Raw genomic sequence first — 19,422 nt, forward strand, 5'->3', positions numbered from 1 at the left:
TTTACTATTTCTCTTTTGAATAGCCTAGTTCTTATGTATCTGTGATTGCTAGTCATGCATGTTTTGGCCAGGAGTTTTTGGACTTTTCCAGCTACTCAGACATAAACTCTGTGATGAACATCTTCGTGTATACTTCCTGCCTCATGCCACCCATCACCAACCACAGTGCCTTTCACAGATCAAGCACTCAATAGCTTTTGTTTGAATGAATGAGTGGATAAATGAGGCAACAGCTGGGCCTACACAGAGGAGAACAGAGCTTACAGATAACAACTATTTCTATCCTCCTCTACCTGCAGAGGAATATCCGAAGGAGCAAGCAAATATCCTAGTATATGTGCCATTGTTGGCTTCCCCAACACATATTTTGTTTTGAAGGAATAGATCTTGAAATATTTAATATAAATCATTGGAAAATTTGGTCTCACACATAGAATCCCATTTTTACTTCAACAGCATGTCTGTGCCTCCCTTCATTTGACAAAATCATTAGCAAATATTTATTGATCACCTACTATGTGCCAGTCGCTGTTTTAGATGCTTAGAGATACAGCAAAGAGCAAGCTTTCAGAAGTCTCCGTCCTTGTGGATATCTCAGTTCATTCATTTGATAATCACATAGCAAGTCTTTGGTGAATTCACAATGATGAATGAGATGTGATCTCTGTCCTCCACAAAATTGTACTGTACCAGAGATACCTTTGAAGAATGCCAATAGCTAGTTCATAAGAGAGAGTTAAAGAGCTCTAAGAGAAGCAAAGTCTAATGACAGGCTGGAAGACAAGAATATTTGAATGCAATAAGGGCTAAAGCAGGCTGCATGAGGAGAGTGGCATTCTCACTATAGGCTCACATAACTATACTACCTATATTAGTTATAAGGTTCTCTAAATTTTTCAAGTACAGGAAAAAACTTGAATAATAATAGAAAATTAATACACTGTTGAAGCAGTCTCAATAACCCTGTGTGGGTATAAGCTCTTCAGTGCAGGAAACAATGTCTATTTTATTTTCCTAAATACCAGTGTTAGTGCCTGGGCAGAATAATAATCTGCAAATTGAGTGCATATCAGGTACTGCTTGATGTGCGTCACATATAATAATGTAATCCTCCTGACAATCCTGTGAGGTTGACAACTATTAATATATACATGGTAATATGAGGAAACTGAGGCACAAAGAGGCTAAATCACTTATCCAAAGTCATATAGAGAACAGATGGCAGAGCTGAGATTCAAGCAAAGGCAGCCTAGCTTCTATATCTTTGTTCTCAATCCCTGTATGGCTTCTCTCTTAACCTGATAATTTCTTCAAAGTTATTAATGAACGATAATGCCTTCATCTTTAGAAAAGACACAAATGTACAATACCATTTAAAACTGCAACCTAGAGAAGTGACTAATATGTCATTTTGGGCCCTTTAAGTCATTGAGGGAAACATTTTAGGGGTAGGAGATTTTTTCATGCCTCGTAAATTATCTACTTATCCCTAGATGTACTGTCACGTTGAAAAAATTATCTGTTTAAATGAAGAAAGGTACTGGGAAAGGCAGAAACCGAATGCTATAATATAGACCTGAGGCCGGGGAAAGTGGGTTTTCACTGCGGGGGAGGGGGTTGGTGACCAAAATACCCACAGGATATAGTGAAAAGAAAGAAGAGAGAGGCATGGACTATTTAAAGGGGTCAAGAAAAGTGCAGAAAGCATATCTGAACACATCATAATTTTGCTTAATATCTACCCTGAATACATATTATGCATGAAAATCAGCAAATGCTTATATATGTTACTTGTACAGCCTTCTGCTATCCTTGGAAGAGCGCGTCAGTCTTCCACTCGTGAGCTGTTAACACTTGGAGAACAGATTCTTTACTGTATCTTGGTGAGATTATCACAAATAAGTTTTGTTGTTGGTGGTGGCATTTTGTTTAGTTCTTCTACTTAGATTAAACGGAGAATGCTACACATAAAATTGTTTTAAAGATCTGTTCTCCTTGGGTCACAAGTGTCCCACATAACAATTTTGACTATATTAACATAAAGATGTTCCGCAGGTATAAGCTATTTCTCTCCCAGCTCTACATTTGACTCATTCTCACTTTTCACACCAGTCCTAGCCTTTCAGTACAGGAAACAAGCTTGCCTGAGTTGAGATCATTCGATTCAACTTGCAACCTTCACCATCACCACACTCACCTTCTGGTTGACAACGCTAATATAAATAACAATGGTATCACCTTAAAATGTGTAGGTTTCATTTCATAGATTTCAAATAATTTTACATATATTATTACTTTTACAGACACACACACCCTTCCAGAATATAGGTATTATTAAAATCTTCATTCTAGAAATGGACCATAGAATTTTAAGAAGACTTGGTTTGAGTGATTTGCCAGAGGTCAAGCATGTTCTAAAACAGCAAGAGGCATGAGCCCATGGCCTGGTCCAGCCTTCACACAGGACCACACAACAACATTTTCCCCTTTCCTTCTCTCTCTCGCTATAGGTTATTCTCACTTAGGTTATACATATATATATGTATATATATATATATATATACATAGGTTATATATATACTTAGGTTATATATATATATAGGTAATAACCTCGCTTAGGTTATTACACCCCAGGGGTCCTTTTCCAAGACATACATACTCTTCCAGCAATGAGCAGTTTTCTTTTGGCTCATCTTTTCTGTTTAATTTTTGAGCCAAAAAATTATCCTGCTCAACACGTTAGAAAAAAAATGCTCCTGATAATGTAGTCTCAACTACACAATGTTAAGAAGTAAAAGACAACCTAAAATAATTGAAAGCCTTTTCCATCCATCTTAAAAGTGCCTCTGATTCTTCATAAGCATCTCTGAGCAGTTCCCAGGCCCTCTCCATTTTGTGGGAAGTGAATGAGGGTGTCTGGGTTGTCAAAGTAACTGGCAAGCACTACTGCACGTAGAATGGGGTTCCCAGAGCTGCTAAACTTGCAATGCACAAGGATGTCCCACACACCATGAGATGTAACTGCCAAAAACTGACAAGAGTAATCACTGTTAAGAACTACTGAAAGTGAGACCTGCTTCTACTCAGTTAAACATTCAGAAGTATTCATTATCTTTATTCTCTTAGTTGGTTTCATTTTATCAGTAAAATATTACAAAACTGTAGAAATGTCTATTATTTCAATAAACTGTAGTTTAGATGGCAATCTGTAAGCTACTTCCAAAACCTCACCACATTCCTATATACGATGGAATATTACTCAGCCATAAACAGGGATGAAATTGGATCATTTGTAGAGATGTGGATGGACCTTGGGGCTGTCACGCAGAGTCAAGTAAGTCAGAGAAACAATCACTGCATATTAACACACACATGTAGAATCTAGAAAAATGGTACAGATGAGCCTATTTGCAGGTTAGGAATAGAGATATAGATGTAGAGAATGGGCATGTGGACGTGGGGTTGGCGGGCGAGAGGGATTAACTGGGAGACTGGGATCTACATACACACTTCTATGTATAAAATAGCTAGCGAGTGGGAACTTGTGACACTGTGCGGGAAGCCCAGCCCAGTGCCCTGTGATGAGCACTACGTAGTGAGCACAGCTCAGTACTCACACCCGAGGGGCGAGATGGAGGCTGTGAGAGGGATGTCCAAGAGGGAAGGGATATATGTAAATGTATGGCTGATTTGCTTCGCTTTAGAGCAAAAACTAACACATCATAACGCAACTATGGCCCAGTTTTTAAAAACTAAAAAAAAATCTTCATCACAGTGTGTGTCTATTTTGGTTCTATTGGAAAATCGATTCCAAGCTCCAAAGAACCAGCTTACCATCTTGGAGCTTGCCCATGCCAGCAAATCACTCTTTACCTTACTCTCCCCGTCTTGCCCTGTAGGTCCCAGGCACTTGAGAAATGTGTAGCTGAGTATATGAGGTGTGGTTCAGTGTCACAGTACAATAAATATGAAGATGGTTTATTAGGCTGTATAACCTCTGTATATCCAGGATTTCTTTTTTCCTACCCAAAGAGAGATTAAGAGAGAGCATGGCAAGCAGTAAGACTAAGCTTTTTCCTGACTCCTAAGGAGTTTTACCAGACAGTTCTGGCTACTTTCGCTGTAAGCTGTTCTGCTGTGAATGAATTTATTTTCTCCTCTGTATACTCTTCTTTCCAACTGCTTTACATTTTATATTAGCTCTAGAAACTGCTGGCGTGCACTATTGAGAGCAAAATTAGACTCAGCATTGTCTGTTTTTGTACAGCCAGACTCTCCTGTAGATATTTTGTCCCTTTTCAGAAAGACCTAAGATGACATTCTTTGGGTTTTTGTGTGTGTGTGTGTTTTTTTTTTTTTTTTTCCTCTTATCTTTCTACAAGAAGCAGGATAAAACTTTATGATCCTGTTCTAGATTAGAGAAACAGATGATCTGGATTTTTACACATGCAGAAAGGGGAGGGTGCCCTCTGCTGGTGAATGTTCCAAGGACAGGGACTCAATTCTTGGTCATGCGAGGGTAGTGGTTGGGGAGCAGACCAGATCACAGGCGGGAACGTTCCCAGAGGAATACTTCCAAAGGAAATCTTCAACAATAAGTACTAACTAAGCGAGCTTCTCAGGTTTGTCAGGCTCCATAAACACTCTTCAGATAGTCAGGGCGGTACATTATTTAACTTGATGCTGCTCTGTGACGCTAGTCAGTCTCTTGAGTTATCCTGTTGGTTTCAGGCTAAATCTGTTCCAGTGTTGTTATTTATGATTTCCTTGAGACTCAGATATTAGTTCATTCATCTAGAAAAGGAAAGAATTCACTTTCAGGTTTTTCTTTTCTCAGAAGAGTAGTAGGAAACATCTCAATAGTAGGAAACGTCTTCTCACAAGAGTAGAAGGTACTGTTTTTAAACATCCCTAGTGTCTGATACTGGGTCACCCCAGGACCTGGAAGATGACAATATTTAAGGACTCAAATGCCTTCATACATGCCTTTGTCTTTTGACTTTTTCCTTAGGAATGGTGCCAATGTCTAATTTTCTATTAGCCTACAGTCACTGCCTAGTTTAAGCTCATCCGTTATCTCTCAGGAGAATTCCAACAATGACCTCCCACTTGCAAGTTTCCCACCTTCAAATGCATCCTCTAAAGAGCTGCCAAAGGCAGCTTCCCTGGTGGTCCAGTGGTTAAGGCTCCACATTTCCACTGCAGGGGCTTAGGTGTGGTTTGATCCCTGGTTGGGCAACTAAGATCCCACATGCCTCACAGTGTGGTCAATAAAAATGTTCTTTTTAATTTTAAAAACAGTTGTCAATGTTCACTGCTAACCACAGAACTTCCCATGTCATTTAGTACTTAAAACCTGTAGGATAAAACTCAAGCTCCTTCATGCCTTCTCCCTGCTTTCCTTACCTGCTCTAAACTTGGCAAGAAGGTCCCACTGGGGTTTCCCACTCTTCCCTCTACTTCCAAGCTCTGCATTTGTGTCCCAATTGTACCCTATACCCTGAATGCCCTTCTCAGTCTTATTCTCACTTTGCTTGACTAATACCTGCTCAATATTTTCGGCTGGACCAGGTTCTCATCTTCTGTAGGTCTCCTTCCCTGAATACACCAACCATCTCAGCTGCATGTGTGCATATATCAACTATCCCACTTTACTTGTTGAGATATAATTATCTTCATGCATGTTTGCCTCCCCACTAGACCTTGATGATAGGCATTAGCCTATTTATCTCAGAATCTCCATCTCTGTGGAATGAATGAATTCACAAAGTATGCACACTTGAGTCTGATAAAAGCATGTATTACAAATCCATATGGCTGTAACAGGACCTCAGTTCCACATAAACCCATATCTAAAAAGCCAAGCAGACACACCCCTGTATGTCTGGAGGCTGTCACTGTTCCTGCTAAACACAAGAGATCTTGACTGGGTAGGATCCCACATCACATTTCCTGCCAATAATCCTTTAGTTGTTCCCTAACTTCTGCAGGAAAAAGTCCAAACTCATCTGCTTGGAATCCAAGACTACCATAATCTGTCCTCGACATAATTTTCTGGCCCTCTCTTCTTTTACACAAACCTTCTGCCTGTCCTTAGATTCTGCATCAATACTTTCCACCTTCAATGCCCTTGTATGTAACATAAGGGCCAAAGCGGGGGGGAAGCTCCCTTTTCTTCATCACCACTTAAAAATAATGATAGCCATTCTTCAGGTCTTAGCACTGAATCACTCCATTACAGCCAAAAGTAATCATTTCCTCCTTTAAAATTCTATAGCACTTATGCTCTGCACTTCTTAGTTAACATTATGTACTTAACATTTGCAGGTTCTTTACAGCTATAAAACTGCCTCATATTTTGATTACTCTTTTCAAATATGGCTGTTATACCAATACTCAAATTGGCAGCTCACAGAGGTCAGCATCGTGTCCTTATACCTTTGAATGTTGCCATGACTCTAAATCTTATTGTAATAAGCGTTTACTGAAAATGTTGATAACCCTATTTGGGAGTTTCGCATAGAAAAATTAATCATCAAAAATAAAAGCAAGCTTATATATATATAATCTGAAATGAGTTCTATTAATTTAGACCTCTTCAACTAGACATATATTTTTCTATGGGAGTAATAATACACATCTTGATATGGCCAGGAAAGGAAAAGTTGCCTGTGTCAGATTAACAAGCCAGAACCAAGGAGAAAGTATGTCTGCTGGCGAGACAAGCAGGGGATAGGGGCAGGGGAGGAGGACCAGGCACCAAGAGGTAATAGTAACTGCCCTCACTGTTTCATCAACCACAGCAGTAGAGTCTTTAGAGAGTACCAGTGGTCAACAGTTTGGAGAGATATTAGCACCAAGGAATTCCAACTAAAGTTAATAAAGTCTTGTAAAAGGCACAAAAGAAAATGGTTTTACATACTAATAAATAGTACTAATAAAGAGTACAGAACCACAGTGAAGAGGCCAAATTTTGATGTCAAATGCGTTTTGTTCAATTCTGATCTTTTCACCACTTTTGGAAAACTAATATCCTCAATTTGAGGAACCTCAGTTTCCTCCTTTCATAGCTTGAGTGTAAGAATTAAATGAGATGAAAAAGTAATTACTGTATACTGTGTTGGCCAAAAAGTTCAGTTGGGTTTTTTATAAGACGTTACAGAAAAACCCTAATGAAATTTTTGGCCAACCAGTACATGGTAGGCATTCAAGAAATATTACTTGCCGTTACAAATAACAATACTATTATTGTTGTAGTGTGTGGTGGTTATCAATTGAGAATCTATAGACAGGCAGTATTTGAAATTCCTGGCTAGCAGGCAGACAGTAAGCTTCAAGGAAAATTCTCATCCATTACTAGACAATTTTGCAAGAGCAAGTATGGCTAGAACTCCAGAATAACCACACCTGGAATCAAGTTAGGAACACATTGAACTAGGTTTGGTCTGCAAAAGGTAGAAGCTTGGTCTCAGGGACAACTTTCAGCTATTAGAATTAGGCAATTAGGCACAGTGGCAGGCTTGTTACAAAGATCCAAAGACTAAAATTAACTTATTCAGTGTCCATCAACTACTGAAATGCATGAACCTGCAGCACTGTAGGGGCTGAGCCTCCGGATGAATTAGGGGTAGTGGAGTAGGAAAGAGGATGACCAAGGCAAAGTGGAAACAAAAGCGACATAAGTTACTGAGCCCCATATTCATCAGGTTTTCCAGAGAAACAGGACCAGTAGGAAATAAATATACATGGAACTGGCTTATGTGATTATGTGGGGGCGAGGAGTCCTGTGATCTGTAGCTAGCAAGCTGAAGACTTGGGAGTCACCAGGGCTTGTGGGGGATAAAGAGTCAATGGTGTAAGTTCCAATCCAAGTCTGAATCCAAAGGTAGGAGAAGACCTGTCTCAACTCAAAGACAATCAAAGTGAATTCTCCCTTACCCAACCTTTTTTTTTTTCTACTCAGGCCTTCAACAGGTTGGATAAACCACACCTGCTTTGGAGAGGGCAATCTGCTTTACATAGTCTGTGGATTTAATATTAATCTTATCCCAAAACACCCTTACAGACACACCTAGAAGAATATTTCATCAAATATCTGGGTACACCATAGCCTAGTCAAGTTGACACTTAAAATTATCCCCCACAAGCACCCACTACTTATCAGGTGTTGAAAGAGGCTCAAGAACAGTGCCTCCTGAGGCTTAGTCTAAAGCTACTTCCAGAGTTGATGGGGATGTTCTGTGTCATTCAATGTAGTAGTCACTAGCTATTAGTGGCTATTGAGCACTTGAAATGTACCTCGTGTACCTGAGGAACTAAACTTTAAATTTTAATTTCAATTCACTTAAATATTACATATAAATAGCAACATATGTCTAGTGGCTACCATATCAGATAATACAGGTCTAGGGAAAGAAGGTAACACACAAGTAAATCAACAAGTAATCACATAATGTGAGACTTACACTGGAAAAGGATAAGATTCTGGTTGAGATAAGGCAGAACTTACTTAGTTAAAATGGTCAGAGTAGGCCTCACTGAAGAGGTTATCAATGTTTAAGCTAAAGCCCAAAGGCCTAAATCTTGAGAAGGAGCAGCCAGATGAATAATTGAAGGAATAGATTCCAGGCAGGAGGAACCACATGTACAAATGCCCCAAGGTAGGAAACTTCCTATTTGCTTTGAGCAACTGAATAAGCCACACTTGATGGAAAAAGTGTTAAGGAGGAAAGAAACGACAGCCTATTACAATAGTGCCAGGCCACCACAGGAGTTTAGGTTTTATTGAGGTAATTTACAGTCACATTTTTAAATATCATTGTGGCTAACTGCCATGTGGAAAATATATGAGCCTACAAAAAGACACTTTGTGTGTGTGTGTGTGTGTGTGTGTGTGTGTGTGTGTGTGCATGCGCTTGTGTGTGTGTGTGTGTGTGTGTGCATGCGCTTGAGTGAATGTGTTAGTTTGGCCCTCCTCCCAATCGGAATATAATCTCTTTAGTATTAGCATGTATTTGTATTCAGAAGGAATATGCACTTTGCATCCATATTAATTTATGTAAAATTAATGGTGTGTATATGCATATGCTCTTGAGCTTTCTTAAGTATAGGAAGATGGAAACAGCCTGCTAAATACGATGAAAATAAAGAAGAATTCTGCGGTTAAAATTATCTGGCAGATACACATCTATGAAGTACTTAAACCAGTTACACAAATGGAATAGCTGCTTACAAACTCTGAAAGATTACCTATAAACTCTTGAGAGAGGTCATTTTCTGGTTGCAGAAGAAAGGAAAGGAGGAGGAACTTTAAAAAGTTAAAAAGACAACCATGAAACTGACTAACATCAAGCAAAGGGGACCCACAGAGAAAGATTAAAGAAATTGGAGTTAATTAACTTAGGGAAGAGAAGATTAATAAACTGTTGTGAGGGTACATAGACAGAGGATAAAGTCTAGCTGGAGTTGCAGCACCACTGGATAGAAAACAGAAGCCTGCAGAATAAAACTGCAGAAGATGCTACTTATGACTTTGAAACTGGAATCAGTGAGGAAAGCAGAGCAATGTCCTTCCATGGAAGTCTTTAACATAGAATAGATTCTCATCAGTCTCATTTGAAAGGTTTAAGTGTGATCCTGCCCAAAGGCAAGATGCTGAGCGGAATGACTTTTCAAGGTCCCAGTCAGCCCAACAAGACCACACAGCGGATGGTGTGATGAGATTTTCTCTTGTTTACCCATATCTTATTGTTTTACACCACCATGTGGCCACACTGAGTAGAAATGCTATAAATTTTGAATCTGAACATAGGCCTGGAGAAATGTCAATAATAGATTCTCATACTTTTAGAACTGCACAGTCTGTTTAGAGATATTCAATGTGTAAAGTCACCTGGCATGAATATCTATTCATCATGATTCGTTTTCAATATTAATTTGGAAAACAACACTGATATCTGTCTTATAAATAACAACATGTCAGATTCTTTTATTGTGTATTTGCTATTTGATAGAAATAGGATTTGATTCACAATAAGCTGAGTCCATGACATAAAAATCTTTTATTTTAGATGCTATTTATTTGAAAGCCAGATTCTGACCCTTTTACATTTAACAGACATATTAAGTAAACGTGACTGCAGAAAGAATATTTTCTAGTGAATTCAAATGCAGTATCAAAAGAATAGTCGATTAACTTGCAGAAAAAACAGTAATTATCAACGCATTTTTCAAGACATCATGTTAAAAATAAATTTAAATGCAATACATTAAGCCACTGTGCTTCTTGGTACCTTTTTTCTTTAATTTATGTGATAAATATATCAGCATCCATTAGCATTTGTTAAGCTCTCATATGAGCTAAATGTTGCATTGGATTCCATTTAATACATTGGAGAAATTGACAAAGCCCAGTCTGTCCCTTCATTCCCATGTCGCCTCTACTAAGAAAGCTTTCTGTTAAATATGGACGGTGAGGCTGACCTAGGGCCAGCCTGCTTGTGTTACAATCCTAGTAAACCATGTGTCATAGTTTATAAGGAGTTTACGTTTTTTTCATTGAAGTAAATAAATAATGTTTTGTCATTTAATCAGCGAATATTTATTGTATGAGGACCACACTATATAGTACCACATTAACAATGCCAGGGACTCCTTGGGCACTGCAGAGAGAACAGTGAATCAAACAGGCAACAATCCCGGCCCTCGGGGAGCTTCCATTCCAGTGATGACTCACACAGTAAATACTGGGGCTTTGGGGGCCATAAGGTCTCTGTTATAATTATTCAACTCTGCTACTATAGCACAAAAGCAGTCCTAGACAAAAGTGCACAAATAGATGAGCATTGCTATGTTGCATTAAAACTTAATTAACAAACCCAAGTGGCAGACCAGATTTGACCCACAGGCCTTGGCTGGCTGACAACCATAGAAGAAGAACACAGTAATAAATACTACCAAAGTGAAAAATAATAAACACTATGTGAAATGGTGATAAGTACCATGGAAAAAGTAAAAACAAGCAAGAGTATGAATAGGATTAAAGTGTATCAGGGTCATCCTTTACTGAGAAAATAACACCTGATAAAGACCTAAAGAAGGTGGGCAAGAGAGTCAGGGGTGTCTAGGGAAAGAATATTCTAGGACAGAGACCGTCGGGTGCAAAATCCCAGAGGCAACAGTGTACCTGTTCTTTTTGAGGAAAGCAGGTGGACAGTTTGGAGCAAGTAGGAAATGAGATCAGAGAAGTAATATGTGACCAGATGGCATGATGCTCAAATTCCATTTTAAAGATGGGTTTTCACTCTAAGTGAGAATAGGAAGCTTTTGCAGTTTTAAGCACAGCAGTGACCTGCTCTGGTGCACTAATTTTAATGGGATCATTCTGGCGGCTGTATTGAGAATAGATGGAGGGAGAAGCAGGGAGTCCAGTGTGGAGTCTGTTGCAATAATCCTGGTGAGACATGGTGGACCAGATGGTAATGCTGGAGGTGGTGAGAAGAGGCAGGATTTGAAATAGGTTTAAGATAATCTGACCAGAATTTTATCCTGGATTGGATGGGATGTGAGACAAAGAGGGAAATCAGTGATGACACCAAGATTTTTGTCCAAGAAATTAGATAGATGGAGAAGAATGCTAGAGATAGAGGAAGAAAGGAAGGTCAGGGTCTCACGTATGGAGATAAGTTTAGGTATCCAATTGGAGATGTTGAGATGGCACCTTTAATAAGAGTCTGCAGATCCACGAAGAGGATTAAATTCGGGGTAAAAATGAATGAACTGTCAACCCACGGATTGTGTTTAAAACCATGAAACTGGTGAGATCACCAAGGGATTGAGTACAGAAAGAAAGAGAATGGGTACAAGCATTGTGCCCTGGGAACTCCAAGGTTAGGAATCCAAGAAAATGAGGAGACACCAGCAAAGGAGGCCGAAAAGAGCAACCAGGAAGTCAGGAGGGAAGTCATAAAGAGTGGAGCTGTGCAAGCCCAGTGGGAAGAGGATACTGGAGGAGAGAACAGTTGCATCAGTTATACTGGAGAGTATGTGTAAACTAAAGACTGAGAATTGAGCCACTGCATTTAAGAGTGTGGAGACCATTAGCAGCATCACTAAGAGCGGTCTCAGTGAAGTGGGAGGAATAAGAGCCTTGCTGAAGTGAGTTGCAGAGGGAAGTTTTGTTCTTTCATTCATTTGCTTGGTTTTTGTTTTTTCGGTTTTTGTTTTTTTCATGAGAAAGCATTAAGATGATAACTGGAAGGGAAGTGAATCAAGAGAGGCTTTGGGGGTGTCTTGTTTTGTTTTAAGGTGGTAGGAAGAACAGCACTTTTGTGTGTTAGTAGAAAAGCTCTGAGAAAAGGAGAAATTTAAAGAAAGAGCAGGAAGGTAAGAGAGAAAGAGCAAGAAAATTGCTGGAGCAGTTTCCATGGGTGGGCAAGACAGGATAAGATCTGGAGCAGAATTGTGGGTGGGCCGGATTCACATTCTGCATGTAAAGTGCTTCTCATGGTGCTCAGCACTTAGTAAATCTCAAAACAGACATATTAAACTACCAACTGTCAATTAAAAGGGTTTGGCTAAAGTGATCTTACAGTCCAGTGTTGCCACAACATTCAGTAGACGAATGAAAGTAAGTTGAATAGAATAAAGATGATGAAAGGAAGACATTTAGAAGTAACATTGAATCACATTGACTAGCATCTAGGATTTTAGTCGAAAGGTAAACAAAAGTGTAAAAGATTCTAAAGGTAAACAAAAGTCTAAAATATTCCTGAAGGAATGTAGGAAGAGTGATGGGTTAGTTTTCCTTCTGATCCACGAGGTGAGTCAAGTACCAGGATCCCCCCAGGTACTTGACTCCTTGTAGATAATTAATCAATTACCTTTGCCCTTTATAAGTTCAGCATGATGGAAAACCACTATCTCCTGTCTCACAAGCACTGCATGGCATAATGTTATTTCCATGCCCTTTTCATGTTCTTCCACTGATTTTTTACACTGTTTTATAAAGGCTAAGCTGTAGGGCATCCATGATAGGACAACAGACATAGGAAGGTGGGGGGTAAAAGCATAGCTGCCATTTCCACTGAGAAGAAAATGGGGTTGGAGCAACTGCAACCCCATTGTGTTCCTAATATGAACACAACTCTGTGCCAAGTACTGGAAGAAGCACACTATGCTTATGAAAAATATCCCAGCAAACATGTAGCTCTATGAAACTACAGTTCGTTATTTAACACTGTTATCTTTTTATGATTATAATCATTGTGCTTCACTGAGGGCAGGCAGCAAATTTCCATGAATCTTAATTCTCCACTTACTTCAATATAGATTTGGAGATGTGTTCCCTTGGAAAAAGGACTTGAGCACCCAGGTGTCATAAAATCATACTTAAGAAAGTAGTAAAATTTGACCGCACATTGTAATAGAAAAGCAACTTTTGGAAAACATTAACAAAAACAATAAAAGTCCTAATTTTGCAATGATGAACTCAAAACCAACTCACCAAAAGCTTTACAAATGCAGGAAAGCTGAGAAGCTCACTGTAGTAACCTACCTCCTCTTCTCACAATTGTTCCAATCCAAGGACAGCAATGACTAACATGATAGAAACAATTGATTTAGATTTTGCTTAACTCGAGCCACTGTGTCTATGATCCAGGGTTATCTTTTACAGTTCTTGCATGTCTCAAAACTGTGAAGTTCCTTTCCTGAACTCTGCTCAATATTTTTAGTACAATATGTATGCTGTCCCTGAAATATTTAAGGGGACCTGTGACTCGAATGTGTAGAGGCTGGTGTCTGACTGCTGATCGACACTTATATCTGGCTTGCCACCTGTTGCTCAGCTTAATGCTCTGTTTATCTTAGAGTTAGGTAAACTATGCTAAATCTGTCCCAGGATATGTGTTTTGTAAATAAAATCTTATTGGAATACAGAAAGTCGTCCTTATTTGTTTATTTATTGTTTACAGCTGCTTCTAAAAGGCAAATGTACTAGTTAGGGCCAACAAAGCTTAAAATATTTACTATTTGGCCTTTTACAGAACGGGCTTCCCTGGGTGGCCCTAGTGGTAAAGATCCTGCCTGCCAATATGGGAGACATAAGAGACATGGGTTCGATCCCTGGGTCAGGAAGATCCTCTAAAGGAGGGCATGGCAACCCACTCCAGTATTCTTGCCTAGAGAATCCCATGGACAGAGGAGCCTGGCGTGCTTCAGTCCACGGGGTCGCAAAGAGTCAGACATGACTAAAGCGACTTGGCAGGCACTCATGTCTCTACAGAAAGAGGTTTCCCATACATTGTTTAACTAGTGGCTGGTGTCCTCATTAAGCAGTGTTTGTCTGAGCCATATTTACCTATCCACATGCTAACAAAAGGAGGAATTAGAGTGCAGATCAAGTCTGCACTGAGGACCCAACTTCTACGCATCTAGAGTGTGCTGCCCTCGGCAGTAAGATTTTACATTTTCCTTGATATCTTAAATTCAGAATTTATAAAATGGATTTCCATTAGGTTACAAGCACCTACATGTCAAGTAGATTTCCTTTTTTGGTTATTACAGGAAGAAAATTTTACAAGTGTTTCTGTGCTAAGTCGTTTCAGTCATGTCCAACTCTTTCCAACTCTATGGACTGTAGCCCACCAGGCTTCTCTGTCTATGGGATTCTCCAGGCAAGAATACTGGAGTGGGTTGCCATGCCCTCCTCCAGGGACAAGTGTTTCTATCAAAATGCAAATATCTGAAATTTACTTTGCCCCTCTCTAGTCTAATTTTTATAACTTGTTTTCTACTCCCTATCAGTTTGTGTGATATGAAAACCTCCTAGCTCGTTTCATCTTATGATTAAACCAGGCTTTGAAAAATATAAAAAGGTTTCTAAAAGATTATTATTCTTAAATTATTGTCTTTTATTTTGAAATGTCAGTGTATAGATTCATTTCAATACCACATGTGTGAAAAGAGAGACATTGAGCTGAATAATCCTTCAAATGGTAGTACTTTTCCCCATTGTTAATCTTTAGAGTTCTAACTTTTTGTCTGTCCTGAGCGAAAATCTAAACATTCTAATTCTTCAACAGAGTACCATAGTAAGTTTATAGCTGCTCTGTCTTAGACAATATATATATTTAGGGGAGGAAAATTTCTAATTCAATTTACAATTATGTCAAGAAACAACACGTATCTGCAGGCAAAGATAAGAAAAACATTCAGGGTACAAAGTGATAGGTCTGCTTAAGTAAATAAACTTTTGGTACTAGTGATTAGGCACACAGGATTATTATATGTTTAATTGGCCAATGTGACAATTTGGAATTACTTCCAGTTACATTTAATTGGATTTGGAATCTCTGGAGGAAAGAAATAGAGAAGGCTAGCAGAGGAAAAGTCATAAAAGTAAACTGTTTTTCCAAAGGGTGCTAAGCAATGAATTAATATCCACTGCACAATAGTTTTTAATATCCCCTCAGCTTAATAAGACTAATGTGGTGGTTATACACACTAGATTCCAAAACTAAATCAATGAAACACCAAGGCCAGGAAAACAAAGTGTTTGTTGAGTTGAAAATTTTTTATTTTCAATTTTAAGATGACTAGTTAAGCCCAAGGTGAATAATCTCTAATTTAGGTAAAGTCTGAGACATGCCTAAATACCAGTATAACAGTTAGCTATATATGTTATGCTAGATTTGAAGGTGTTCTAGAGTCCATAAAATAAATGTTATTCTATAAATGCTTTGCAGTTTATTAAGAGGTAACCAAAACGAAGCATTCTCTCATTGTCTTTAAATATTCTTATACTATATAAATAGGAAAACCATGTAGAAGACAAATGTCATGTTGCTTCTCTTCTAGATTTAATTTCAGTACCAGAAAAAAAAAAAAAAGACCTACTTTCTATGTTCTAAAATGTGCTTTATGCTTTGCTTAATATTAGCCTAGTCAAATTTTAAAAAGATCTTTGGTATTTATATATAATGCCTGCTATAGTTTTCCTTCTGTCCTACCTATACATTTTTTTTTTTCAATCTGTCCTTGTTCTTAGGAGTGCCATGATTGCTGACTACATGTTCTGGCTCTGTGGAGGAAGTGAACATGGTGTAAGCAAGCTCATCAAACTGTATTGGCAGGTAAAAATTGATGTCCCACCCAGGGAGGAGGAGCCCGTTTCATTTTTAGAACCAAGATGAAGGACTGGTTCTTGAAAGACTGCTGGAAAAGGTAGCTCTGGGCATATCAATCAGAAGGACACTACTCAGTAGTAATGTATTTATAATGAAGTAGATTTTCTGAGACTAATTTTAAGGGCAAAATTCAAGGTTGTTAACCCTTGGCCCATACTTCAGTTTTACAACCCAATATAAATTTTAGACATCCCAGGAACTATGTTCCCAGGCATGCTGCTGTAATGACATGATCCTTTAAAATACGAACATTGTGTTTTCATAGATTCTTTTTGATCTGTGTACTGTAAAAGCAAATTCTAGAAGTAATACCAATTACACAATAAATAAAAATACAAAGATCCATTGTATTTGTAGAGTAATGTAGCATCTGAAACACTTAAATCTGTTATAAACTGGAGATCTTCTTTCTTATTTGTTATTCAAAACAGCAACAAGAAGTCATACCAAAGGTCAACTAGGTGTCAAGAAGGGAGTCACAATTTCTCAGAATTTTAAGAAGAATTTGTTGCTGTTCAGTTGCTAAGTTGTGTCTTCCCTGTCCTATACTATCTCCCAGAATTTGCTCAAACACATACCCATTGAGTCGTTGATGCCATCCAACCATCTCTAATTCAGTCTCCTTCACAACATACAAATCTGTTCTTATTCTATCCTCTCCCCACAAACTGTCAATGACTTTCTCCTGAAATACATTCAAGGTGAGGAACTCATTCCCAAAAAAATAACATCTAACTCCCTAATTACTGAACTACTTTCCTCATTAAAATGTATTTCTACTCCCTTAAAACTTTCATCAAGTGGTTCCCAATGAGGCCACATGGACCAAATGGAAATCTACTTCCAAATGAAATGTTATCAAATTTAAAAATCCAGTACAGAAGCCTCTTCCAAATTTCCTCTCCAAACTGTGTGTGGCCTTTTTTTCCTTTGTATTTCAAGATGATTTAATGTAATTGAATATGAACCTTATCAACCAACTAGAATAATATCTGCTAAGACCTGATATGTAAGATAGAAATAATTGTCAACAGTCTCCTGATGCTTCCTGATATTTCCCCCACATTTTCAGTATTGTGCCTTGGTGCCTGGTTTTCTGTTTCTATATCACCTATTATCCTTGTTGAACAATAAAGTACTAGGTTTATCATATAAAATTCTTAGTAATGTATATGGTTCCATCTGAATATTTGGAGCTCAATTCACCTGCTATAAAAAGTAAAGATTTAAATTAGCCCCAATATACTTGAAACCTGTAAATTGACCTTCAAAGTATGTAAAATTTAAGACTTTATTTATGTAAGTGCAAGACTTTCCTAAGGAAATCTAGATCATGCAAAACAGTAGTTACTTGTATTTATGTAAGCAAATAGTAGTTGTAAAGAATTGCCAGATGTGGAAAATAAGCAAATAATATCTGCTATATAGCTATATTAAAAGAAAGTGAAAGTGTTAGTCGCTCAGCCATGTCTGATTCTTTGAGACCCCATGGACTGTAGCCCACCAGGCTCCGCTGTCCATGGAATTCTCCAGGCAAGAATACTGGAGTAGGTAGCCATTCCTTTCTCCAGGAGATCTTCCTGACCCAGGGATTGAACCCAGTTCTCTTGCACTGCAGGTAGATTCTTTACCATCTGAGCCACTAGGGAAACTCATAGTAAAAGAAAGGGGTTATTATTAAAGGATTTCAGAGGTTTTTGAAGAAAGCTGGAAAAGCAGTTGAATCTTGAGGGTTAGATGATATTCAGCAGACCTGACATTTACTAGGCTCCAAATGAATGCTTAATTAATTTATTCATTCATTAAACAAACACTTATTGAGCATCTAATATTTTTTCTACACTGAACAAGGAAAAAATAGATCCAATGTTGGTATAGCCTAAGATAAGTTAAGAGCTTGAAATTTTTATAAATGAATTTTTGTCTGTCTTCTTCAGCTTTCAAAGAGTATTAATATCCCTATTTTACTTAACAAAATTAAAAAAAATATATCTCCACTTACCAAAAAGTACATGCTATACAAAAAAGGAATAAAACAAATGCTATTATTTTACTATTTTGCGATAATAAAGTATAATAAAAAACATATTTGTCTTTGTATTCTTTTTCTCCTTTAATTTGAAGCAACTTGATATACTGAAAAAGGGCTCTCATCTGGAAGTCAGAACTGACTCAGTTCAAGTTCTAACACCAACATCTAACCTAAAGCAGGCTAGTCTCTAGAGGAGTTTCAGCTAGAAAATAAGAGGTGATGGTTGGATGCCATCACTGACTCAATGGACATGAGTTTGAGCAAGCTCTGGGAGTTGATGATGGACGGGGAAGCCTGGCATGCTGCAGTTCATGGGGTCACAAAGAGTCGGATATGACTGAGCAACTGAACTGAGAACAAGGGATTTGAGGTTTATCCTTAAAGCCCATCTTAGCTCTAAAATCTCATATTTTAGGGACATTCAAATATGATGTCACACAACCTACTGATGATATGACAAATGAGTGGTTAATATCCAAAATAGTTAAGCGGCTCATACAACTTAACATCAAAAAAGAAAACAACCTGATTTAAAAATGGGCAGAAGACTTGAAAAGACATTTTTCCAAAGAGGACATGCAGATGGAAAACAGGTACCTGAAACGACACTCAACATTGCTAACTATCAGGGAAATCAAAACCACAATGAGCTATCACCTCACACCTGTTAGAATGGCTATCATCAAAAAGACCACAAATAAAAAATGTTGCTGAGGATGTGGAGGAAAGAGAAACCTCCCACACTGTTAGTGGGGATGTAAATTGGTATAGCCCCTGTGGAAAATAGTATGGAGTTCTCTCAATAAACTAAACATAGAACTACCATATGATCCAGCAATTCCATTCCTGAATTTATATCCAAAAACAAAAACACTAATTCAAAAAGATACATGCACAACAATGTTCACAAAGGCATAATTTATAACTGTCAAGATATGGAAGCAACCTAAGTGTCCATAAATAGATGAGTGGATAAAGAAGATGTAGCATATGTATATATACACATATATAATGAAATACTACTCAGCCATAAAAAAGAATGAAATTTTGTCCTTTGAAACAATGATGAATGGACTTGAAGGATATTATGCTAAGTGCAATAAGTCAGGCAGAGAAAGACAAATACTATATGATGTCCCTTATATGTGGAATCTTAAAAATACAACAAACTAGTGAAGATAACAAAAAAGAAGCAGATTCACA

At 38.1% G+C, this 19,422-nt stretch overlaps 1 protein-coding gene across 1 annotated transcript in view; it reads left to right on the top strand.

Moving 5' to 3' along the window:
* The window catches only part of SPATA16 (spermatogenesis associated 16), a 257,934-nt gene that overhangs the window by 152,173 nt on the left and 86,339 nt on the right, over positions 1-19,422 (top strand). The window contains exon 5 of the mRNA XM_043474134.1: positions 16,049-16,133. Within this exon, the coding sequence (XP_043330069.1) occupies positions 16,049-16,133 (85 nt within the window). The remainder of the gene's footprint in view (positions 1-16,048; positions 16,134-19,422) is intronic.

Source organism: Cervus canadensis, chromosome 7, assembly GCF_019320065.1.
Source record: "Cervus canadensis isolate Bull #8, Minnesota chromosome 7, ASM1932006v1, whole genome shotgun sequence".
In the NCBI taxonomy this organism is placed as follows: Eukaryota; Metazoa; Chordata; class Mammalia; order Artiodactyla; family Cervidae; genus Cervus; species Cervus canadensis.